This window comes from Syngnathoides biaculeatus, chromosome 20, assembly GCF_019802595.1.
Source record: "Syngnathoides biaculeatus isolate LvHL_M chromosome 20, ASM1980259v1, whole genome shotgun sequence".
In the NCBI taxonomy this organism is placed as follows: domain Eukaryota; kingdom Metazoa; phylum Chordata; class Actinopteri; order Syngnathiformes; family Syngnathidae; genus Syngnathoides; species Syngnathoides biaculeatus.
Window position 1 is genome coordinate 9,747,776 of NC_084659.1, and position 25,167 is coordinate 9,772,942.

Sequence of the window (25,167 nt, forward strand, 5' to 3'; positions counted from 1 at the left end):
AGTACAGTAAACAGCGAGTACTTGCCCCCTCACTTCCAAAAAGTTAATTGCGATCAATGCCAAAAATTGTCTGCAAACCTTTGTCCCAATGCGGCTCCTCAATTCACCTCAACATAGTCCTTTGGCACCAAAAAGGTGACAAAGCACAAATTTTGTCATGATGAAGCTCCTCATTTCCAACATAATTTTAAAAAAAGATAACTGATAATTTACTTAAAGAATTTTGCACTGGGACCAGCTATCTCAACACTTATGTATCACTCATATTCATAAGTAAAGGCCTCCTAGGGCTTCATGTGTCAGACATTTATTTCAACTATATTCTTGCAACAGTTTGATCCAATCAGCCATTAAAAAAAAAAAAGTAGGCAATAGGCTTTTTCAATCACTCGTTTTCCACACTTGCATGAATGAAAGGGGACTGAATAAGGACAACTGCGTTAAAAAAATGAACATAAAGGGTTTACTTGCACAGTTAAAAAAAAAAAAGGTCACATTAATACAGAAATAAACCAATGGCACGTTGAATTCCTAGATTTTAAAAGTGGTACTTGAACTTTCGTAAAGAGAGAAGTTAAATAAATTACTACTATAAACGTTACATACAAATCTGGAGTAATATATACAAAACAGAGTTAAAACAGCCCCCCCTTGAAAAAAAAAAAGAGATCTACACTACCCCCCCCCAAAATTCATAATTCTACAAAGACAGCAGTATATTTTACAGTCGTTAGGTGTGTGCAAAAGAAGAACAAATGAACGAGTGAACCATTTGAAGGAGAACAGAACGTGTACATTTAGGAACTTCAATGCATTCTTACGAGGGGAATTTGCAATTTTTTAGCCCTCTGCGTGACTGCGTGTACCTTCTTGAGGAATTATTCAAACCAATTCAGTGAATTATGATTCAATTCATCCGGCCAATTTCTCATTTGCCTTGAGCGTGACACATTTTACAAATAAGTCACAAATGTGTCATTTTGATATCCAAGCAATTCATTTTCTTCAATTCATTAAGATGGTGAGAAACTGCCGTTCGCACTTGCGCATTTTAACGTTTTCAATCAACCTAACTAAAATTTTGGAAATTGGGAGGCAGTCAACCCACCTAAACACGGGGAAAACGAGTAAACTCCACACGGGGAGTCCGGATTCGAGCCCAGCGGAGGTGAGTCTGGCGTGGTGAGCGCTAGAGTACCGTGGTGCCCGCATCCTGAAGAACAGGAGGAAATCAATTCAAGATAAAACTGCATTTCCATTCAATTTCCGTTAGTGTTGCCTTCAGGGTGCTTGGAAGTAACACATTAAAAACCGCCCCGTCGGTCATTCTTGCTCGACTGAAGTCCCGCAGTATTTCCTCATTTTTCAACCACCCATCCATTTTCAATATCTTTTCGTACTTTTCGGGTTTACGGGGTGACCTTTGGGCAAGAGGTAGGTTCCACCCGGGACTGGTTACCAGTCAATTGCAGGGACGAACATGCAATCGCGCTCTCATTCACACCTTTGAGTCATTTTAGAGTCTTTAATAGACCTGACGTGCGAGTTTTTTTGGAATGTCGGGAGGAGGAGGCCACAGGACATGCAAAGTCAACAACGAGAAGTCTGGATTCAAACCTCAGAAAGGAACAGCCTGAGGAATAGTTCATGTCACGTCAACTTCTCTGTGATTACGAGCGATCTGGTCGGATATGCGAACAAATTCAGTCATTTACTTTTGTTCGGGTTGCCTTCATATTTAGGGGGGAATCAAAAGTCTCTATTAAAAATATGACATTGGGTGGTTATTTCCATGACAACTGTCCGTCTTTCCCATCCCGTTTGACGTCCTTAAAATATTTGTTTCTAGTGGTTAGTGTGGGGGGGGGGAGCTTTTGTCCACTTGGTAAACACTCTCAGAGGAGATCCTGATGGCCTTTCACAGTATATCTTTCTTGAGATTGTTGTGGCAGAGACAAAAAAAAAGTTTTTTTTTTTTTTAAATCCTTCATGAGGCGTCATGTGACCGTTCAGGAGGTCCCAAAATGGGGATCCGGCAGCTCCTCCGTCATTCCTCCCCAGGAGTTTTTTTTCCAAAGCTAAATCAGGAAGAAGGGCAGGTGCGGTTGGGGTTAGTAAGAAGGAGAGTCGGGAAGAATCTTCATGCCGGAGGCGTAGCACAAGACGTGGAATGGTTCCGTGTGGTCGGACCGGGGCGTTTTTTTTTTTTTTTTTTTTTTTCATTTTTCTCATTTTCTACCAAAAAAACACTGAGATTTTGCAAGTACAAGAGCCCCGGCCGCCCTCCCTTCTAGGCGTCCGACAGGCAACTCTGAACGCTGTCCATCCACAGCTGAGCATTGAGGCTGTCCTGGGCACAGAAGTTGTACACTCGTTTGGTGGTCTTGAGCTGGGGGGGAGGCAGGACAACCATCAGGATTTGAATATTGAATATATTATGTTTCAGTTTGCTTTGGCCAACTCATTTAAAATGGTGAAAATATAAAAAAAAAAACACATTTACAGTAGTTCTTCCAATTAAGAGCGACTGGACTTTGGAGTTTCTCCAGATTTATAGGTTTTACTTTTCCCCCTTATTGAATCGAGTTGTGAGCGCGTTGTATATTAAATCACACCTTGTGAATTATGACAGTCCGCTATCTTAACAGGGAATACAACAAGGCAACGTGTACAGAACAACCTTGGTTCTCGACCACAAGGCGGTTGGAGAAGTGATTTCCGAATCGATATTTTCCATTCCAATTAATGGAAAAAGACAATGTGTTCCAAACCTAAAAAATAGGCTTTTTAAAGCATTTTTTTTTGCTTTTTTCTGATAATAAACTGCATAGTAGAAATACATGTATAGTCTAAATACTTTATACAGGGATGCCTCGGTTCTCAACCACAATCCGTCCCAGAAGGCGGTTCGAGAAGTGATTTGTTCAAAATCCAAATCGATATTTCCCATTACAATTAATAGAAAAATAAATAATACGTTCCAAGCCCAAAAAAAAAGGGCTTTTTTCAGCATTTTTTTTGTGCTTTGGGTGATAATAAACTGCAAAGTAGGAATACATGTATAGTCTAAATACTTTATATAATTAAATAATTTGAGAAATGTATTTATTTTTTGCTTAAAATGTATGCTTTAGTAGTACAGTAGGCGAGGCTTGGAGTGCATTGCCGTATCTGTGACTCGGCCCCCAGCCTTGTAAACCTTTTTTTAATCAACAAAAGTGAAGAATAACTTTAAACAAGCAATAATGACAAGAAAGAAAAGCAAAGACAACGGGGATGTTCGAGAACCGAGTATTCACCGTACTGCCACTTCCCAATTTCACGGACAGCCGCCATATTGGATGCAACTCGGTTCGCTCTCGTAAACAACCCTCAGGAGGGACTTACATCGAAGAAGGCTTTCTCGTCGATGTTTTTGGGCGCTCCCATGGCGGGCGCCCCCAGAATTACAGACTCCACGTCAGCCAGCTCGATGACACCTTTGCACTCTTTGTCTTGCCTGCTCTCGTAGTATCGCAGCTGCGTTCCACAAAGAAAAAGAAACAAATTAAAGTCTCAGAAACATTCAGGACTACAATGACACGACTCCTTCCTTGAATTCTTTGTTCAATTCCTACCTGATGCTTTGTCTTGTCCAGCACAAACCACCGTGGTTTCCAAGGTTTCAGAAGAGCGCCTTTCTTGAATAAAATGCCTTCGAAACTTCTAAAGTGACACAGGAATACAGCCATGTGAATCAACACGTACACAAAGAGTACAACCGGGGTTGGCTAATATGACCTTGAACAAAAATTTTCAATTTTTTTGGTTAGGGTTTTAGGGTCAGTGGAATGAATTCATTTCTTTTCATTTCAATGTCAAAAAATGATTTAAGATATGGTCGTTTTGAACATTATTTGCACCGTTGATAAAGGATTCATCCGCCAGCCTTAGTACACACGTACCTGTTTTCACTCTCCGTGCTCTGGAACTGGCTGTAGAGCGTACTGGTGCTCGGGCGGCCCGCCACCGGAGTGGAGGTAGCGCTGACCTCGCAGTCCAGAGCCAAGTTGATGGAGGAGCCCACGCTGCTCTCCTGCAGGTACACGCCCTGGGAACGCCTCTGGTGGCTCAGGTTGGACGACATGAGCAGAGAGCTGGAGAACAATGGCTGGAAGAGGAACAAGGAAACAAAAATAGTGAATGATTTTTTTTTTTCACAAATATTTCATTAAGCAAAATATTTTGGTCACACCTTGCTCTCCAGTTTGCTCTCGTTCCTCTGAGCGGCCTTGATCTTATCCCACGTGTCCTTCCACTTCTCCGACCCCTGGCCGAGTTCGCCCTCCAGCGCCTGCAGGTCCTGAAACAGCTTGGTGATGGCGTCGGGCACGGTCTTGCTGAGGCTGTCGTAGCACGGCCACACGGCGCGCCGCTGTGATTTGGGGGCGCCGCTGTCGGGCTTGTCGGGCGCTTCCCCCGATGCCGCCCGCTCCTGGCGGCCCCGCAGCTCCCAGTCGTACGACGGCCCCTCTGAAAGCGTCTCCTCTGTGTAGTAGTCCCACACTTTCAGGTTGGAGGCGAAGGTGTACGGCCGCAGAACCTGCGCACAGCATAAACGCCGCTCCTGATGTGTCTGCTTCATTAACCTTCATATTCACTCGCTCATACAAATTTGACCCGCTTTAATGTACTGTACGACAGGCCTGCAACACACGTGCACATTTTGTTGTCTAATAATGCAAATTCAATTTTGACTCAATTGCTCCATTTACCTGTGGGAAATAATAAATTCTGCAAAAAAAAAAAAAAAAAAAAATGACAACTGGGCTCACCTCGTAATCCTCTGGTGCAAACATGTAGTTGAAGAAGACCGGCGTCTTCTTGTTGAGCCGGTCGATGTAGTCCCACACGGACTTGCACACTTGAGGGCTTCTCCTCTCGCCTTTCTCCTCATAGAGGACTCCTGCAGACGATGTCAGACTTCAGTGCGAAAAGGAGTGGCGTTCAGGAAACCGCGATATTGCCACGACTGAAGATGGTACCGAGTTCGATGCGCTCGTAGTCGGAGTCGAGCAGGAAGGTGCGGAAGCGGTTGGACACGTAGTGATAGGCCAAGAACTTCAAATAGTACTGGCTAAACTCAAACTCCATGGGGAATTGCAAATGGATCTGAGAAAGGACGATTTCAAACACTGTTAACCGGGCCACGCATGTACTCCTAATCGGACTGAAGTCAGCTGGGACCGTCATGAGGACGAACGCTACAGAAATCAGTTGGAGGCAATACACACTTGATGCACACAGTCGAGAAACTGCAGGAAGATGGGGGTGAATCCGCTGCTCTGACTGCCGAGCGTTTGCGCGCCGCGGTGGCTGAACCTGTGTCCGAACGACAGCCACTCCTTCTCCACCAGCAGCCGGAAGCCGTCGAACGTCCGGTAGTAAGGGTCCGACAGCAGCTGCACCAATGACACCACCTGCAGATGCAATGCGGCGTCGGGGCGTCACGGATGGGCTCGCGGAGGAAGCGAACGGTTTGTGTATGGAATCCGCAAACCTGGGTGGTGACGTCCCAGCCGTCCTCCAGGCTGACCATGACGGACGAGCCTGTGTCCAGCAGCTCCACCACCAGGACTGACACCTGCAGCACCCTGTGCAACTACACACAAAAAAAACTATGTTATTGTGAGGGGAGGAGCTTCATTTCGTCAGGCTCTAGCATTTTCCAATTGAAAAAAGTGCGTTGACACCATTTTGATTTGCGTCGCAAATGGCAAATTTTAAACTTTCAATACGGATGGATATTAAGCTTGCACGTTGTCCATAAACGTCAGTGTATGAATGTTTTTCTTTTTTAACTTCAGAGGCTCCAATTACAGTATTCCACAACTTAACAGGCAATCACTCACCAGCGTCATCCACTCCGACTCTTCCAAACAGCACAGGAAGTTTGTGCTGGAGTCCAAGGAGGGCGAACTGGGCACGCAGGCCTTCATCAGCTTCTTGAAGCTGTTCTTCACCTGCCGCACGTCGCATACCTCGATGGGCACCACCTCCCACTGCTGGAAGGAGTCCTGCTTTCCCCCCTGCAGAACACACCACGGTCCGGATGAAACAAAATGGAAGAAGAGTGAGAAAGCCGGTTAACAATAAACCAATCAAATGTTATAGTACATTTACTTCCTCCCCAGTAAGAGTGGCTCATTGTTATTAGATTTTGAATAAAATGAGTCAATGACATCATTTAAGTACATAGTGTCATATTAGAACTGGTTGCCAGGCATTCACAAAGACAAAAACATCTTTATTCGCTGCTTTTGTTATAAAGACTAAAGCATGTCTGACAAAACAATATTGATTGGAGCCATCTTCTGGCATCTTGGTCCCAAGGAACTACTTTGACGTGAGCGGAGGAGTTTCATTTAGGCCTTGCCTAATGGAAATAAAATGTCTTGTCACCGTATTGTAGCATCGATGGGCAATTACAAACCTTTAGGGTGGGTGTAATTTACACGCTGACTTTTGCTTATTGTTGAAGATAAATAAAATCTATTTTAATATCAAGTATATTGGTACTTGATTACTTGAATGGATCTGTACCGCATTACACTGAAATGCAAGGTATTTCCCCTGACATGGGAATTTACTTAATAATGAACAATTTTTGCTTTTAGTTTGAAATTAAATTGTTTTTTTATGTACTGTTATTGTAATTTTTATATTACTTACTGTACATTTGTCCTTTTTGCTTACATAATAAATACAAAACTGAAACTAATGTCCCTGTGAAATCTACCAGAAAATAAGTTACCCTGTGAAATCTACCAGAAAATAAGTTAATTTTCACATGTATCATTGTAAGAGACGTTTATTTACCCATTTATACAAAGTGAGCAATCATTTATAAAAACATATCTTTCTTATAGTATTTATAAAATCGAAAATCCTCAATAAATGGGATGTGTATGTTTGCAAAATGTATCCACAATGCAGTTTTTTTCTGTCAAACAATGAATTGAGGCATGGAATTTATTCATATTTTTGAGGAAGTCCATCTATTTTATTTGCCGCTTATCCTCACCAGGGTCGCGGGGAGCGCTCGAGCCTATCCCAGCTGTCAACGGGCAGGAGGCGGGGTACACCCTGAACTGGTTGCCAGCCAATCGCAGGGCACATTGAGACAAACAGTCGCACTCACAATCACACCGAGGGGCAATTTAGAGGGTCCAATTAACGTTGCATGTTTTTGGATTGTGGGAGGAAACCAGAGTGCCCGGAGAAAACCCACACAGGCACAGGGATAACATGCAAACTCCGCACAGGCGGGGCCGGGATTGAACCCAGGTCCTCAGAACTGTGAGGGCAACGCTTTACCAGCTGATCCACCGTGCCGCCATTTTTGAGTAAGTATATAATACATTTTTTTTTTTTTTTCTTGGATGCAACCACCACTCGTCACCTTGAGCTGGGCCTTGTCCCCAATGATGTAGAGGTAAGCCCTGTGCTGGCGGAGGAACAAGGCCTCGCTGGGCCCGCCGTTGGGCTGCGGCGACTCTTTCCCGGCGAGACGCGTCCCCACGTCCGGGTTGTAGGCGCTGAGACGCCCGCCTCCTCGGATGCTCCCCCATTTCCCTGGCAATCACGCAAACACACATATGACGGAATCATGACACTAAAACAGAATATTTCATGTAATCAGGTAACCTTTGATTTCAGTCAGGCACGCCGTTTGACGCCCATCAACCTAAAAGCCATGCTTGTTTCACAAAGTAAGTGATTGAGAACTACCCGAAACCAATTTGCTACTTGCGGTTTGATGCAAATGTTGCCAGTAGACAAACAGAAGAATCAAAAGTGAAACGACAACGAGGACGCTGGACAGTAGAGCTGCAACGGCAGCATGCGCGTGCAAACACACACAAAACAGCAGCGGAAGTCAGACTGGCAAACAGTAAAGAAGAAACCATTAGTCTGGACATAGAGAACACGACCAGGGATGATGCCTGACACATGGGCGATTCTGTTAAAGAGATTTGATTAGTGTGAGGGAGGGAGGGGGGGGGGGCGTGACCTACTGTACCTCTAGTAGAGTTCCTGGCCTTGCCAGACACTTTGGGCTGAGAGAGGGAGATGACTTTGGCCCTTTGACCAAGAGCTGAGGTCAAATGACAGGCAAAAAAAAGATCATTGAGCCTCCTCGTGGTGCTGTTTCAGGCTGGATTTACACCGCAGGTCCAAGTTCCCGATTCCGATTTAATTCTTATAAAAAGGTGCCCTGAGATACGAGTGACCCGACCCCCGCCAGCGTGATGGAAACACATAATAGAAAATGCCATTGATGGGCTAACAGATAGCATCAAGAGTTGTGGTATTATAACCCTTTAAGTAAAAAATATTTGACACAGATGGTAGAGCAACACATGTAGACAGACAATATCCCAATACTCACAGGCATATATTCTTTATCCTCTGCGAAAAACTATATGATTGCCGCTTGCGGAGTCAAAGCAGGCAAACCAGTAGGAGCAGCACATTAAAGCATTAAATCATGATCTGTTTTTATGAAGTACAATATGCGAGTTCTATTTTCATATATTCATCATCCACAACGCTGATCCTCACTAGGGTTGCTGGCGTGCCGGAGCGTATCCCAGCTATCTTCCGGCGAGAGGCGATGTACACCCTGAACTGGTTACATACAGTATAAACAAACTACCATTCGCACTCACATTCACGCTTATCGTCAATTTACACTCTCCAGTTAACCTACCAGACATGTTTTTATCACGTGGGAGGAAACCGGAGTACCAGCAGAAAACCCACAAAGGGAAAGCAAAAAAATGAAAACCCCACATAGGCGAGGCCGGTCCTCAGAACTACAGTGGTGCCTCAGTTTTCAAACGTCTTTGTTTTCGTACGAAAATCGGTATTTGAACAACCCTACCAGGTGACCCACGCCGATTTGTTATTGTGCTTTCGAATGCACCCCCGAAAAAAAAACAGAATTGACGTAATGCGCGGGACGCAACCAGATGACCCACGCACTCCTCTGCACGCGGATATGTCCCGGTAGTGACTTTTTTTTATTCCAATTGAGCAATATTAACCCCCGATCATGGCTCCAAAGAAGGCAAGTACAACTGCTGGTGCTGAAAAAAGGAAAGTGGAGGGTAAAACTCTCGACGTCAAGAAGGATTTGATAGCCAAATACAAATCTGGTGTGCGTGTTTTGGAGCTATGGAAGAAGTATGGCATGGCGAAATCGACGATCAGCACCATTCCGAAACACAAGGATGCCCTCAAAGCAAGTGATGTTGCTAAAGGAGCAACCGTGTTGACCAAGCAGGGGCCACAGGTCTTGGAGGAAGTCGAAAAGTTGCTTCTTATTTTCGTAAACGAGCAGCAGCTCGCTGGGGATAGTGTTGGCGAGGAAGGGATTTGCGCCAAAGCTAGAAATCTGTACACAGATTTAAAAGAAACTCCAGTTGCAGAGTACTGCAAAATTTCAATGGCGTTGTTATGAGCCACTTCAGGAAGGTGCTCAAAAGACGGTAAAAACAGTCTAGATTAGATTCATTCATTTGTCAAAGAGGGGCGAGTCACCCCCACCGAAGACATTTGAAACAGATGTTTTGCATTGCTTTTTTCTTTTGTTCTATTAAACCAACCTCTAGTTGCAAGTAATTTTTTTTGTACGTTACTTTCTGTCCAAATAAAAAAAAAAGGAGGTCTGTTCCCCCCATTATTGCTTGTTTAAAGTTATTCTGCACTTTTGTTGATAAAAAGTTTACAAGGCTGGGGATCATGTCGCTAGAGGTACGGCAATGCACTCAGCCTAGCATACTATACTACTAAAGCATACTATACTTGTATTTCTACTATGGAGTTTATCATCAGGAAAAAGCTAAAAAAAAAAAAAAAATTAGGCTTGGAACGCATTGTTTCATTTTCCATTCATAGGAATGGGAAAACGTGCTTCAGTTTTTAAACGTTTTGGTTTTCAACCGGTCTTCTGGAACGGATTGTGTTCGACAACCGAGGCACCGCTGTGTGTGGCAAATATGCTAACCAGTCATCCACCATGCCGCCAAGTTCTATTTTCCTGATTAAAATTAAAGTCCAAAATGATCTTTTTTTTCAGGAGAAGCTGAAATGGATTAATATAATTTCCTTTCATATCAATGGGGAATGATCATTTAAGAGGTTTCTGAGTTACATGGGTGGGTACATCACAATTAAAACTTATTTGTCAAGGCACACTGTATTCCATATATATTGTTTTCTAGTCGTGCTGTCGTGACACATTACCCGATTGTGACCCCCGGGGTAAATCGAGCCTGAGTTACACAACGACAGACGTCGATCGCGGGTGGATTTTAAGCCACATTTCGACACGGGGCTACATGCTTGCGTCACAACCGTCTCACCTCCTCTGCTGAACGTTCCAGGCACGTCCTCCTTGGCGCCCATCACCTGCTTCATCAGAGCCCCGATCTTTGGCTGCCGTAGCTTATCCGACGAGTCTGTGCGTAAAGGCCGTTGGTCAGCTCTGGGAGCAGGTGGCCCGGAAGGCCGCGCTGAGAGTCGCACTCACCCGAAGCGCTCATGTGAGTGGAGGTGAAGCCGCTGAGCGTGTTCCTGCCGCTGCTCTCGCTGTAAGAGGGCATGGAGCTGATAATGGCCTGCAGGTATTTCTCCTGCTCCAGACTGGTGGAGTCCGCCTGCGAGGGCACTGCACACAGACAGTCAATTTTTTTTCCCACACATTCAAACTTCATTGAGAGAGAAAAAGGCTAAAGGCATTATACGAGTCATTTGAAAAAGCTTACACAATGAAATAAAATCCCTACATGGCGAAAATAATTACCTGACGTTGGGGCATTGGGAGACTTAAAAAAGCCCACTACCCCTTTTGCGTGGAGGCCCGCCGATCGCAGGAGGACGGCCTTGGTCCGGGAATTCCGCCAGCAAACCACGGGGAAGCGGTTCTGCCGGTAGCAGCGGCAGATTCTCTGGATGGTGGAGTCCGGGATGCTCTGCGGAACGATGAGCAGGCCGGGATAGCTACGACGCAAGCGCACGCAAGATTGAAAGCGTCTCGGGTCACGCCGACCCTCCGCGTTTTGATTTGCCGCAACTCACCTCCTGCACACCGTGTACATGCGGTTGACCGTGGAAATACGGAAGGGTTCGTTCTTGGAGCGGGTCAAGCTGTTGCTGAGCGTGCCCAGTCCCATGCGCTGGTAGTCGCGGCAGCACGCTCGCTCCACTACGTTGCTCATCGTCTGCCTGTCTGACGAGCGGATGGTGGAGGAGAGCGTGAGGGAGTTCTGATCCACCTCCTCTGAGACTGCGGACACATAAGCAGATACACAAATTCAACATGTTGTCGGTATTTTTAATCTTGGAAATTGGCCGAAGGAATTCAACACGAGTTTACAAAATCGATTTATTAAAGAGGATTGAAGTGAGTTTGAGCACACCTGAAATTTCATCCTCATCCAGCTCTGACTGAAAGCTGCTCCTGTTCTCCCAGGTAGGTGGAGAGTATTTCTTCTTCGTCACGTACTGACGGCCGATTGTCCGCTTGGCGCTCTTGACCAGGTTTTTGGAAAGGGTCCTTTGAGAAACAAAGATGTCCACAAATCCCTCGTTATGCTGGGTCACTAAAATGTCGGACAGTTCCAGGGCATAAGGAGACAATAAATGTAAAAGACAGTGAAATCCCAAATTCTTCATCCCCGCTCAAAATGTAGATTCGTTGTATTATTTTATGATCAGGTGTATATCCATCCATCCATTTTCTTTGACGGTTATCCTCACGAGCGTCGCGGGGAGTGCTGGAGCCTATCCCAGCTGTCAACGGGCAGGAGGCGGGGTACACCTGGACCTGGTGGCCAGCCAATCGCAGGGCACATGGAAACAGACAACACTCACAATCACACCTAGGGGCAATTTAGAGTGTCCAATGAATGTTGCATGTTTTGGGGATCTGGGAGGAAACCGGAGTCACCACAGAAACCCAACGCAGGCACGGGGAGAACGTGCAAACTCCACACAGGCGGGGCCGGGATTGAACCCAGGTACTCAGAACTGTGAGGGCAACGCTTTACCAGGTGATCCACCACGCTCCCCAGGTGTATATTGTCTAAAAATGAAAAATGCCTGCCATTTCTCTCTTTTTTTTTTAAATTGTTCAAGTAATAACACCCCTATCCAAATTTCTCACTAAGGTAGAAGTTACTAGGATCATTGTCAAATTGTTAAAAAAATATATCGCTCAAAATAACAGTATATTATAGTATTGATTTGTGAAAAAAATGGCAATTAACCCCTCTGTGGATATTGCGCAATCCGCGTCACTGACCAATCAAAGGCCAGAGATCTGCATAAACCAAAGCCCGTTTTTGCTCCCGCCATTTTCTCAGACAACATTGAATGGTCCAGTATAGGTTTTGTTAGCGTTTTATCGCGTATTTGGGTTAGTTAACAAAAAATATGGTTAAGAGGTGTAGTCACGGACTTTGTAATAGTCACGACAGGTATCCTGAAAGGCTAGTTGGTGGAGTTCAATTCGTACCATTTCCAAAACTGAAGACCCAGTACGAAAAATGCCTTTGATGGATCAAACTTTGTGGAAGACCGCATCATCAACTAAATCCATCTAATATCAACCGGAACACATATGTTTGCACAAAGGTATGCCCTATATTTGATTTTTAATACACGTCTCGTATAAATGAATTCGAAGTTCTTCGCTAGCATAATACCGCTACGTGTGAACGATTGACACTTATTCTTTGTCGAGCGATATTTAGCGATGATCGGACTGCACAAATGTGTCGCTTTCCTGCTGGCTCGCGGCCGAAGCTTAACCAGACTGTGTTTGCACGAAGATATGCCCTAAATTTGATTTTTAATACAAGTCTCGAATAAATGAATTAGACGTTCTTCGCTAGCATAAAACCGCTACGTGTGAACGATTGACACACTTATTCTTTGTCGAGCGATATTTAGCGATGATCGGACTGCACAAACATATTGATTTCTTGCTGGCTCGCGGCCGAAGCTTAACCAGACTGTGTTTGCACGAAGATATGCCTTAAATTTGATTTTTAATACACGTCTCGTATAAATGAATGAGACGTTCTCCGCTAGCATAACACCGCTACGTGTGAACGATTGACACACTTATTCTTTGTTGAGCGATATTTAGCGATGATCGGACTGCACAAATGTGTCGCTTTCTTGCTGGCTTGCTGGCTCGCGGCCGAAGCTATGCACGAAGATATGCCCTAAATTTGATTTTTAATACACGTCTCGTATAAATGAATGAGACGTTCTCTGCTAGCATAACACTGCTACGTGTGAACGATTGACACACTTATTCTTTGTCGAGCAATATTTAGCGATGATCGGACTGCACAAACGTATCGCTTTCTTGCTGGCTCGCGGCCGAAGCTTAACCAGACTCTGTTTGCACGAAGATATGCCCTAAATTTGATTTTTAATACACGTCTCGTATAAATGAATGAGACGTTCTTCGGTAGCATAACACCGCTACGTGTGAACGATTGACACACTTATTCTTTGTCGAGCGATATTTAGCGATGATCGGACTGCACAAACGTGTCGCTTTCTTGCTGGCTTGCTGGCTCGCGGCCGAAGCTATGCACGAAGATATGCCCTAAATTTGATTTTTAATACAAGTCTCGTATAAATGAATGAGACGTTCTTCGCTAGCATAACATTGCTACGTGTGAATGATTGAATGAAATCAAGAGGCATGGCGTCTCTCTCAGTTCAGAATGTATTGTATTTAGAATCTATAATATATCGTTGATTTGAATGAAATCAGAAGCATAGAGTCTGTCTCAGCTCAGAATGTATTGTATTGTATTTGCCATTTTTACTGTTTGTCTTACATGAGCGCACGTGGCGTGAGGTCACTTCGGGAGGCGTGGTTAAGTGCCCTGTACGGAGGGGTCAATTGACCAAATTTGGACAAAGGTCATTTCATACATTACTCTATAATTTAGTACTAGTGGAATGTGGTGTTATTTTTCAAAAATATCAAATGTTTGGTCCAATTCAGGCATTCATACTTGAGTGACTGGTTCTTGTCCTTGGCCTTGTGCTCCACCACCAACTTGCCGCTTTGACCGACGGTGAAGGCGAACGTTCCCTGCACGTGCTGGGGGTAGCGTAGCTTGTGCATGTGTTTCCTGAAAACCTCCGCAAGGTCAGCCGCCACCTCGTCGTCGAACACTATCTTCATCAGCTGCAGACAGAGAGAACACGTGCCAAACTATTAGTTAAAGTCGGCTACAACAGGCATTTTTAAGAAGACAGTAGTAAAAAATTGTGATACTGATCATCACAGAAAAACCTTTCTTTGACTACAGACCACAAGATGGCGGCAACACTTTATCCATTAGACAATGCTATGGCCTGAGTCAATGAGGCAGTTTTCCTATGTTCAAAAGTAGCGCCTGGCACCAAGATGCCATAAGATGGTGCCAAAGGAACATTTTTACGCAAGACTGCTTCATCTTCATTTTTTTTTCTACCCTCTATGCATACCCGGGAGAAAATAGTTTATTCACTTCCTTTGTTCATACCTTCACTAGCGTAATGTCCAGGTAAGATGGAAAAATACGAATGCTGTAAATCCCACAAAAATTAAGCAAATTGAATTCAAAGTCAAAATAATGTAATTATACATCTGGGCAGTAAAGGAAATGATTCACCAACACAGAATTGTTGATATTTCTACAATACCTGGAAGGTGCAGGACCGTAGCTGTAACCCCTCCTGAACAAATTGTTCCATGGGCAAAGTGACAGATATTCTCTTCTCCTTGGTCAATGATGCGATGGGGAAGGAACGCGTTACCACCTGCTCGCCCACTGCAGGAGGGAAGCCCGTAATAAATACATTTAGCGGGTGTACAATTTCAGTTTCAAGATTTCTGTTACATTATTTTCCTTTATTTAACACCGTGAATCTAAATTCCATTTTAGTAGACACGGGTCCAATTTGCACATGGCACGTGGAGTGTATAGCCTCTCACCCAGCGGGTCGGTGGGAGTCCCCTTGAAGATGAGCCGGTATGTGGTGAGGAAGATGGCTCCCTCCGCGGGCAGCAGGGGCGGCCCCCCCATCGTCCCCGTGGCCTCTTCGCGCCCGTCTGGGATGAGGTAAACGCGCATGCCGTCCATCACCAGTTCCTCGCCTGCCAGAAGGGTCGGCCTCAGCAGCTTGGGCTGGGATGAGAGAGCAGAGACAGAGGGAGACATCGGGATTAATGACGCCGAACCTGAATGAACACAAACGAGGCCAAAGGGGCTGAAAGTGGAGAAAGCGACAAACAGAACAGGAACCATGCACGTTACCACTCCTGCCATAATCTCTTTTCATAAACATACCTTTTATTTAACTGGGGTGGTATTAGAAACCATGTCTTCGGATGTCAGTTAATTGTATTAATTATGCGGATGTTAAAAAAAACAACTTACAATGACCCAGTCAGCGTGTTGCGCAACTGGCCGTCAGTGGAGGACCACAGACGCTCGTGTATAAATGTGGTCGTTTATTATTATGGTTATTTCTTTTGTTCAGTCGAGCGATTCAAAGTGCACCAGCGATTACGTCTATTCCTGACCACTTGCGTGCAAATATTCGAATCAGCGGCAGCAATATTATATTATTAGTTTAGTATGTTTGTGGGACATTGCCCCAGCAGTCGTATATGTGCTGTTGTTTACACTAGCTAGCTAGCTCATCACCATTTCAGGAACTTTTTTCTACAGAGAGGTGCATCGGTCCACAGTAAAATTTGTCCATGCGCAAAAACCATCTCTGCAAAGGTTTAAACCAGAGAGCATCAAATTAGTCAATTAATTGTTTTATCCCTACAATAAACATGCTCAAAAATTATGATCGCAAATTAGGACATGCATGCTGAAAACAGAGTTGGGAAGAACCACAGACCCCATGAATCTGAGTTGAAAATGAAATGAAAAAGAATGATAGGGACGAGTATGTGCACACCAATAATTGGGATGAAACTGAACATGTTTTTCCGATTGATAATACGCCAAAAATGCCAGAGATAGAATATGCAAACACACTGTCGTTACCGGACAAGCTAACAATTAGCCCACTTTCTAACAGTACTTTTTCTACTACTGCTCTTTTTATCTTCTTTTTATTTGCATCAATCTGAACCAGGTTCATCTTAACACCGCAACAGATACCTGCTTTGGGGGCCGAGAGATTCACGATTTTCATGGAGATATCGTTATGTGCATGGAGTTTTGCTCGTCTCGATTACACAGCATGCACCATAAAAGCAGGAAACGCACCCTTGCGGATTTTTTTTTCTCGTTGTATATGGGTCGCACACATTTTAAAAATCAGTAGATGTAAACTGCTTTACTCTCTTATTCCTACCCCGAATACTGAATTTTTACTTAACATCCAAGTATGTTGCACCAAACATGTTTCACAACTCTCTCACATACGACTCCCTCATGCTGCACAACCAGGCATGTGAGTATGGCTGGCTTGACACAATGAGACAAAAATATATTATAATATGTAATAATAATATAATAGTGTTATAATATTAAGATTATCACTAGAGTACATTATATTATGTTCAGTGGGTTAGTTATCCAAGAACACCCAAAAGTTCAGTCAGAATCAGATTCAGTCACTTAAGGAAAACGTGCCCTAAGCCAAACGTCCACATTGCAATTATCTTTTGCGTTTTACAGAACTTGATAAGGTTTATCTCAGCCCATGATGAAATTTATACTGACTGAACAGTGGTTTTTATTTATTTATTTATTTTGCTAAATTTGGTTTACACTGAGCTCAGCCCCCGTCCCTCTCCATCACACCAAATGACGGCATCCTTCCAAATGAAGGCACGCACGTTAGCTCAGGACATGGCAAACGGCACACTAGGCAGAGCAATCATCACCCAGCATGCTTTGCTCAGTCGTCCTTGGGAGCCACAGACATACCTGGCGTGACACCGCGGGTCTGAGCGGTACGGATTGGTGGAGAGGGAAGTAGGCTGGGCCGGCCGGGCTCGCTCCGCGTGGCTTTTCTCCGGCGGGGCGTAAAAATAGGAATTGGTTACCTTTTGGATCGGCGGCAGTCGTTTGCTCTCGCGGTGGACTGCGTCTAACGTCTCGATGTGCATCTGAACGATATCTGCAATCAAACCGCAGAAGCGTCAGTACGGACGACGAATTCTTTGAACGCGATCTATTTCATGTGGAGAACGGTACCCGGAATCATGGTGTGGAGAGCCTTAAGGTGCTCGTTGGTCACGCCGCTCTCATTGCAAACTTTGTCCACAAAGCGGTTGATGAAGCGCACCACCGAGTTGGCCACGTCCGAGCTCTCGGCATCCTCGAAGCCGCTCTCAGTGTCGTAACTTTCCGCCATGCTCCCTGCAATACTACGGGACCAAAAAAAGACAGAGGCTTTGAAATTTGTTTAGTTTTTTTTTTTCCTCGTTTCTACAAGTTGTTTTATGGTCACGTTAACATTTTAACTGCTGAGTTCCATTTGACATATTTCAAAATTACTAAATATCTGGGGACTGTTTTGATATGTTGTGATAAATTAAGTCTCGATTTTGGAATTCACTTAATTCATGTTAAAGATCCCAGTCTTGACAGAAACCAGATTAGGAAAAAAAAACAATTTACAAGTATTATTCATAACCTTGGATCTATTAAAAATCAACAAAGGATAGATAAAGAGAGAGTAAAAATATTGCTCCTGAAATTGCAACCAATATCCTGATTGGGGTTGAGAGGGATAACAAATAGGAGTTGGAATAAAGAAAAAATATGCACAACCTTTATTATTTGCCCATTTGTGTAAATGAAGGAAAACCTAATAGAAAATTATATTATATATTAACTTTTCAAATGAACAACTACTTAAATTGAGCAAAAGCATCAATCCACAAAAATATTTATTTTATGGAATATGAAAAATAAGTACAGAAAAAGTGTCAAAATACACATTTATCTTATACCAACATACTGGAAATGAAATCTTTCATGAAACATTATCAGGCTTATTAACTGCTCACTTTCATTATCAGGTCTACAATTTCACTTATTACTGCACATACACTTTTCATACATTGAAGGAGCATCATCTCCAGGGGCCAAAAAGTACTGACCCATATAGAAACTGATTCCATCCCTACCTGTTGGTTACGTAGCTGTTGCTGACGCTCTCCATGTCCCCGAGGGCCGAGTTCCTCAGCAGACGGTTCTTGCTGGTGTCCAGCGGCAGCAGCAGGTAGCTCATCCGGTTGGCGTAGTGGATGGCCTGGCTGAACACGGTGCTCTCTTCCTTCTGCACGCGTTCCGTCTGCATGTCCTTGCCGAGCGTCGGCCACAGGCGGCTCTGCTCCGACGCCAGCTCCAGCGCGCTGATTTCCCGCTCGCTGCCCGATGACTCCTGCTGCCCCTGAGGATAAATTGCATTGGGTTTGTTGGTGCTGGATCATTATGAAATTGCAAAGCGTTAAATGTGTTGACCGACATTAGCCTAGCAGCTGTACTCACCGTTTGGTTCTGATACTCTCCATCGTCTGACTCCAGGTAAAGCGCCCTAATGTGGTTCTGGACGTCGCTGTAGAACATGGCCTCCCAGAACTGCATGTTGGTCCACACCGTGTGCTCCTGTACGCAGCTGTACGCAAACTGAGTGATGCCTGCCCCCAATTTCTGTCAGACCGATAAAAACAAGAGCGCGACAGTCCATGTGAAACACACAATGTGAAGCTTTCTTCAGTGTAATTACAATCTCGGCTGATAAAAGTACCCTGCAAAAAGCTGTAACCAATGGGAGAAGGGCCGCTGCAATGCCGTGTTCGTCCATATGCGAGCAATCCTACACAGAAACAGAATATGATGCCTGTGAATTGTTTTATAGAAAATACTGCATAGTGTCGTTACACAAAGAGTTGCCAGGGGAGTTGTTTTGACTACATTGTAGAAGGGTGGAGGCCTTGATTGCTGGAATATTTTAAAGGTCCACTGTCATGAAATGCATGATTTTTAGGATGCTATTCATGAAAAAAAAAAAACGGCAGCCAGTATGGACCCATCCATTTTGTCACTACAAAACACGATTTTGACGTATGTGGCTTTTTGTAACTCCTGCCATGAAAATCCTCCCGAGGGATTTGTTTTCGAGAAGAAGCAGGAAGTGACGTACAGGGCAGTAGCGCACTCAAGTGGTCTCGTATGTTTATACTAGTTTTACCTGCTGGAACCCAAAGCAAATCACGCTACAAATCCAATCGCAGAGTAAAAGTGGTAACAGACCTGTAACGTGCAGTTCATCATTCGGACGATGTAGTCGAACTGCTGGTCATCCAGAACCGCCCGGTTCTGCAAGACGTGCTGATTGAGCTCTTGGGTCAAACACACCCGAGCCGCTCGGCCCTTCAAAGCCCGCAGTACTGCTGGCATCAGCTGCAAAAGGAAGGCGCAGACTTGAGCCACTGCGCTTTGCAACTTGACAATACTGGCATGACTTGAATTAAGTACACGACACAAAACTAACATCTTTGTACAACTTTGGAGTTTTGCAGCAGAATTTCCAGAACTGGAAAAAGAGCACTTTCGTCCAGAAAACATTCATACCTTTTTGGCCTCCAGCATTTTGTTCTCGAAGATATATGTGATGCAGTTCCTGACGACCTCCAGCCGACGGGCGCTGTTGGCCATCACGTTGCTGTTCCGGTCCACAGTGTCTCCTGCGAAAACGGGACACGTGTAGCTCATTTATCACCGTGGCACTTCAAAATGAAGCCCATTAAACACATGCTGGGAGAGGGCGAGACGGTGGAGGCAGGAAGTGGTGATGATTAACTTGCACCTCCAAAAACTTGGGGGTTGGGAACTTTTTCCCTATTAGGAGTCATTGAAGTCCTCTGAGGGTCATTCAATGAGAAATATGATGCACTCATCTAAGGAATGTTTTTTATTTTGTATTATGAACAATTGTGCTTCTCTCTATATGCACCACAGGGCGCTGGTTTGACAACCCTGGATTTTAGGGGAAGCCATCCGCAACGCGCACGCTCTCCGCAAAGATTCATCTTGCTGATTTGCATACACTTGCGAGCGAGATTAGAAAGGCTACCGCAGTAAAAAACTAAGGCTCATCACTTGGTCGTCACGGTAACAAAAGCAAGACTCGCCACAGGCCAAGCCGTATATGGGGCGGCATAAAGGCTGGTTTACTTGCACGAGGAAAAAATGGTTGCTAAAAACTGTCTGATTTAATCAAGAAATGCATGAAAAGTGTGCAACAATTCTTCATCCTTGGCATATGTCACACGTGTGTTGTTAAAAACCATTTGAAAAAATCCATTATGTCTCATTTTAGGATTTCCATCCACTCAAACACTTCTCTTGTGCCCATTCAAATCATTCCACATTGTAAACACGGCTCACCCAGCGGAGGCCCGGACGGCACCATGCTCTTGACCTCGGCCTTGACCACCGGCGGTGCCGTCTTGAGCTTGGCGGTGGCGTGGTCGATGAAAAGCTGTACCGTGACCTCGTCCAGTCCGGGAAAGGGGTTCTTACTCTGTGTGGCTTTCTGGCCGTTTTCCGACGGTCGCTGGACTTTATGCATGGTCACTGCCGGGTAGGGGTTCTCCTAAAGAGTGAGACCCACATACGAGTGGTTACACAAAATCTTCCTGAAAAAGGGGAATTTATTTCATTTAGAGAGATACATTTTTAAATAGCTGCTCGGCCAACTCCTTCACATGAGTCATGACTTTGTGCGGTGACGCCTCCTCTTGCCGTATCCTTTCCACCTCGTTGGCAACCAGCTGTGGGAACAGAGAAAGTTAAGAATTCCTCTCTTCATGATTTTTTTTTTAATATCTATTAACAATACGATAGTTTATAAAGATATATTTATCGGATTACACAAACAGCAAAGTGATCTAGTGGTTAGCACGTCGACAGGTTCTGGGTTTGAATCTCATGCCCCACTGTGTGGCACTTGCACTTGCTCTCTCTGTGTTTACATGGGTTTTCTACGGGTACACCACATTCCTCCCACATTCCAAAAACATACAGACTCGCAGTTATCCATAAATGTAAATTGTCGTCCAAGTGCCCTGCGACTGACTTCAGTAAAAGTATTTTGCAACTTCATCGCGATGGAAACGTGGGACCCTTGAAGTCTGTCAAAAGGCCTGTGAAGCCAATAAATACAGCCACTGAAACACTAACCGAACACATGTCGTGACGTAAATTCGGTTTGATTTATGGACTCACATCATCAAACAAATCTGTTGCTCTGTAGGGAGGCCCCCTCTCAGACACGAAACCTGCGAACGCCATGCCGTCCAAAACCTTCATGAGAAAGTCGTCTTCCGTCAGAGCCCTCTGGCCGAGGAAGGCCGCCTGGGGAATACACACAAAGCCCTCAGTCTAAAATACGATTCGCACCGCAACGCCCTTCGTTTGGACGGAGGGGAACTCGTCGTACCTTATGGAAGCGGATAACTGGTTCGGGGTGAATGCGGATGATATGTAAACACCAGCGATAACCCTGGAAAAGCTGAGCAAACAGCCACAGGAAGATCGCCCGGATCTCCTTATCCTGAAACACACATCCCAGTCCAGCTTCAGTCCAAACATGTACACACTAGAATCAATCAATGCAACTGGGGCAGAACTGATAATTGTAGTTGAGGTTCATCAATATGTATCTGTCAAAAACTACGACAGTCATCCTGAGAGTCCTTAAATCAAGGCGTGAAGTAGAGATTAAATCATTACCCAATAAAGTGTGACAACATTTTTTACACATTCAGCCTAATTCTTCTGTATGCAAGGCGCTTTTGAGGGCAATTAAAAGGAACTTTTAATACAGTATTAGCGTTTCTATAAAGTCACATCACCATTAAAAACATCACTCTCGTTGTGATTATTACAATTTTTGCAGGAACATTTGATTTGGATGATGCTGTTCATAGTTTCCTACTTGAAAAAGTACATATGGTTGCTGAGATATTTATTTTGGTTTTCGTTAACATGTCTTCTATTAACATTGTGATAACACAGACAATCATAACTTTGATCAGAATCACAATTACATTAAATTTTCATACGGTCTCATCCTGAAGTAATTTTTTTTTGTGTTTGTCATGTTTTCAGTTTTAATCATCGGTAATACACAATTTAAAGTAAATTGTTCTGCTGCTGAATGTTCACCCCCTTTAAGAGAGTAATGCAATTAAAAAGCCTCTAAACAATTATAATAATCGAATTGTTTCCCCCCCAATAATTTTGAAATATTTACCTGTGGTTTACTCATTCCAAGAATATTACATGGGATCTTGCAGGAATGAAAATCAACTTTGTTTACAATATCCGATTACAAAAGGGTACATATCGGGTTGCAGATTTTCACCTGAATCTTGGGGGTCGATGGTAGCGAAGACTGAGGTGGGAAGGCGTGATCGGCAACCTCCAGCTCAGGATCCAAAACCTGCAAACGGCAAACGCGCCGTCAAATCAATTTGAATGCAGCCTCAAGACAAACCAACAGATTCTTATTTCAGTGCAAATCATTGATTGGGAAATCACAGATGTTGACCATTTATTTCCATGGAAAAACCACAAAAACCTATTTCATGTGTTCATATAATATGACATTTAAGATTTTACAATTATATGGGAGAGGTTTAACATCTATTAGAGTGGAAGTGTCGAATAAAGTAAGTTTTTGGGGGGAACAATTATACAGTACATGTAGTTTACATATTAACTTTTAAATTAGCAGTATAAAACTGGGCTAACGAACGGTACCAGTGCAGATTAGTGTAACATGACAGATCATTAGGTGTGCCACAGGAAACTGTCCAATATCCCTTAATTGGGCTCAAAATTATTCATCACCTATGAATTATCTATCATTGATCTTGTCGATGCCAGGAACATAGAGAACGGCAGAAAAAAAAAAAAGGAAATACTCCTTCACAAGGAGAAACTGTACAAAATTAACTTGTGTATCAACATTTTTAGACATTTTTCTTTGGTGATGTGCCGTGAGATGTTCGTTGGCTCAATAAAGGTTGGGAAATACTGTCCTATATCAGAGAAACTGCAATCCATAACTGAAACTGTGACTGTATATAAGGTAAAAGTAAAAAAAAAAATGGGTACAATATTTAGATTACGTTATTTCAGATTAGAAAAAGAAAACATCATTCATCCCTGTGGGCAATTTAATTATATTACCTAAAACTTTATCGATAGTAATCTATAATAATAATAATCCCTCTTAAAAGAAAACACATTAACATTATCAACGTTGAAGTCAGAAGTCACAAATATTTTCAGACGTGCGCTCTAGCGACAATGGCGCAAGGAGATCCAGACCGTGATGAACGCGTCCCTCTTCCTGGGTGCAGCTAAGCCCAGCTTTCGGGTTGCCTACCAACAATCTATAGCATCGTGGCTCCTGCATGCGTCCCACGCGCCAGATCCTATCTTTTCCATGAAAACTTTCGGGACGAGCAAAAAGATTAAATCTGCCTCTGACAGACATAATCTCTGCTTTTCCTATTTTGCAATTCTTTTCGTGCTGCTGATGTAACGCCTCTTAAATTTGCATTTACTTTTTTTAGTGTTGATTTTTTTGTAAGAAAAAAAAAAGATGGGTGAGATTGAACTTCTATTATATGATCATTCACTGTCTAATATCCTTCAAACAAACGTTATGTATGAATTTATAGGTAACGTAGACACAATGTAATCCTTTCAAAAAGTGGAAATTGATTACTTATGCATTTAAATAAGAGTAACCAAAGGACATCAAAATAATTTCAACATTATGGGCAATAACTTGTGCTTAAAGGCTCCATTATTTCATATTCATAACGACAATCCGGTTTGTCACATGACTATAACCATTTAAAAGTTAGTGGGTCAGGATTCATTTTATTGTTATAGAGATGTTCATGTTTGTTCCCACTTATAATGTTGTGTTCTAGTTAAAAGTATTTCACAGAGCAAAGTTTATCCATCCATCCATCCATTTTCTTTGCCGCTTATCCTCACCAGGGTAGGGGGGAGTGCTGGAGCCTATCCCAGCTGTCAACGGGCAGGAGGCGGGGTACACACTGGACTGGTTGCCAGCCAATCGCAGGGCACATGGAGACAGACAACAGTCGCACTCACAATCACACCTTGGGGTAATTTAGAGTGTTCGATTAATGTTGCATGTTTTTGGGATGTGGGTGGAAAACGGAGTGCACGGAGAAAACCCCACGAAGGCACGGGAAGAACATGCAAACCCCACACAGGCGGGGCTGGGATTAAACCCGGGTCCTCAGAACTGTGAGGCCGACGCTTTACCAGCTGATCCACCGTGCCGCCAGACCAAAGTTCAGAGGTCTCAAAATATTCTGTAGGACATATTTTGTGGAAGTGAGTGCCCCTCTATCATAAATGTGTCAGGCAAACTATAATCCACTGGGAATCCCTAACATATGGGGGGAGGGGAACAAACCCCATCCGCTTTGGGTGAGTTCTCAAACGATCCCATTTGTTGTACAAGTTAATGATTTCACCATGAATTAGTGTCTTTTCATATTGCCGAATGTTGTGTAATGACAAGGTAGAGAAATCCTAAATAGCCTCATGTGGCGGAAGGCCATTTTTTGTGGTTCTATTGGTCCATGACATCGCCAGCACAGCACAACTAAGTCACTGTCCTTCCTTGCTTAAGAAAACATGTCAACTACCTAAGAATAGAGTAAGAAGCCTGATAAATTAGCCTGAAATGCTTTCCAAAATTAGATGCAAAACTATACTCATAAATCACACTTTCATGAAATTTACAGAATTTCCCATTCCAAATCATATCACACATATGAATCTGGTCTTGTCTCAATAAATTAAAAAAAAAAGACCATGACAACTGATACTGAAATTATGCCATTGGGGAAAAAACAAACAAACAACAGGAGAGCACTGGAATAATAGATGACAAAACATTCATTAAAATTGTAATATATGTTCCTTCTTAATAAAATAACTTTCCATAGCAACTCAGCAATTAAACATTTAAACGCTTCTTTCTCAAGACCATCTCTTTCTCTCT

The 25,167-nt window shown here is 43.6% G+C and overlaps 1 protein-coding gene across 6 annotated transcripts in view; it reads right to left on the reverse strand.

Annotated features, from left to right (window-relative positions):
• Nucleotides 1-301: 301 nt before the first annotated feature.
• Nucleotides 302-25,167, reverse strand: part of sbf1 (SET binding factor 1) — a 50,408-nt gene continuing 25,542 nt past the window's right edge. For 5 of the 6 annotated variants that reach the window (XM_061807355.1, XM_061807354.1, XM_061807352.1 and 2 more), the window contains 32 exons: nt 22,471-22,548; nt 21,544-21,657; nt 21,330-21,458; nt 20,777-20,875; nt 20,490-20,697; nt 19,674-19,786; nt 19,353-19,502; nt 18,847-18,915; nt 18,588-18,749; nt 18,224-18,489; nt 17,286-17,458; nt 17,135-17,208; nt 15,056-15,248; nt 14,764-14,891; nt 14,088-14,263; nt 11,466-11,602; nt 11,125-11,332; nt 10,850-11,046; nt 10,577-10,714; nt 10,410-10,505; nt 8,063-8,137; nt 7,442-7,614; nt 5,892-6,068; nt 5,540-5,641; nt 5,274-5,459; nt 5,025-5,151; nt 4,815-4,945; nt 4,235-4,582; nt 3,945-4,150; nt 3,618-3,705; nt 3,388-3,519; nt 302-2,389 (listed from right to left, as the gene is read on the reverse strand). In XM_061807355.1, coding sequence (XP_061663339.1) covers nt 2,291-2,389; nt 3,388-3,519; nt 3,618-3,705; nt 3,945-4,150; nt 4,235-4,582; nt 4,815-4,945; nt 5,025-5,151; nt 5,274-5,459; nt 5,540-5,641; nt 5,892-6,068; nt 7,442-7,614; nt 8,063-8,137; nt 10,410-10,505; nt 10,577-10,714; nt 10,850-11,046; nt 11,125-11,332; nt 11,466-11,602; nt 14,088-14,263; nt 14,764-14,891; nt 15,056-15,248; nt 17,135-17,208; nt 17,286-17,458; nt 18,224-18,489; nt 18,588-18,749; nt 18,847-18,915; nt 19,353-19,502; nt 19,674-19,786; nt 20,490-20,697; nt 20,777-20,875; nt 21,330-21,458; nt 21,544-21,657; nt 22,471-22,548 — 4,752 coding nt within the window. In that variant the 3' untranslated portion in view covers nt 302-2,290. The remainder of the gene's footprint in view (nt 2,390-3,387; nt 3,520-3,617; nt 3,706-3,944; nt 4,151-4,234; nt 4,583-4,814; nt 4,946-5,024; nt 5,152-5,273; nt 5,460-5,539; nt 5,642-5,891; nt 6,069-7,441; nt 7,615-8,062; nt 8,138-10,409; nt 10,506-10,576; nt 10,715-10,849; nt 11,047-11,124; nt 11,333-11,465; nt 11,603-14,087; nt 14,264-14,763; nt 14,892-15,055; nt 15,249-17,134; nt 17,209-17,285; nt 17,459-18,223; nt 18,490-18,587; nt 18,750-18,846; nt 18,916-19,352; nt 19,503-19,673; nt 19,787-20,489; nt 20,698-20,776; nt 20,876-21,329; nt 21,459-21,543; nt 21,658-22,470; nt 22,549-25,167) is intronic. The other variant, XM_061807353.1, reaches the window with a different exon arrangement.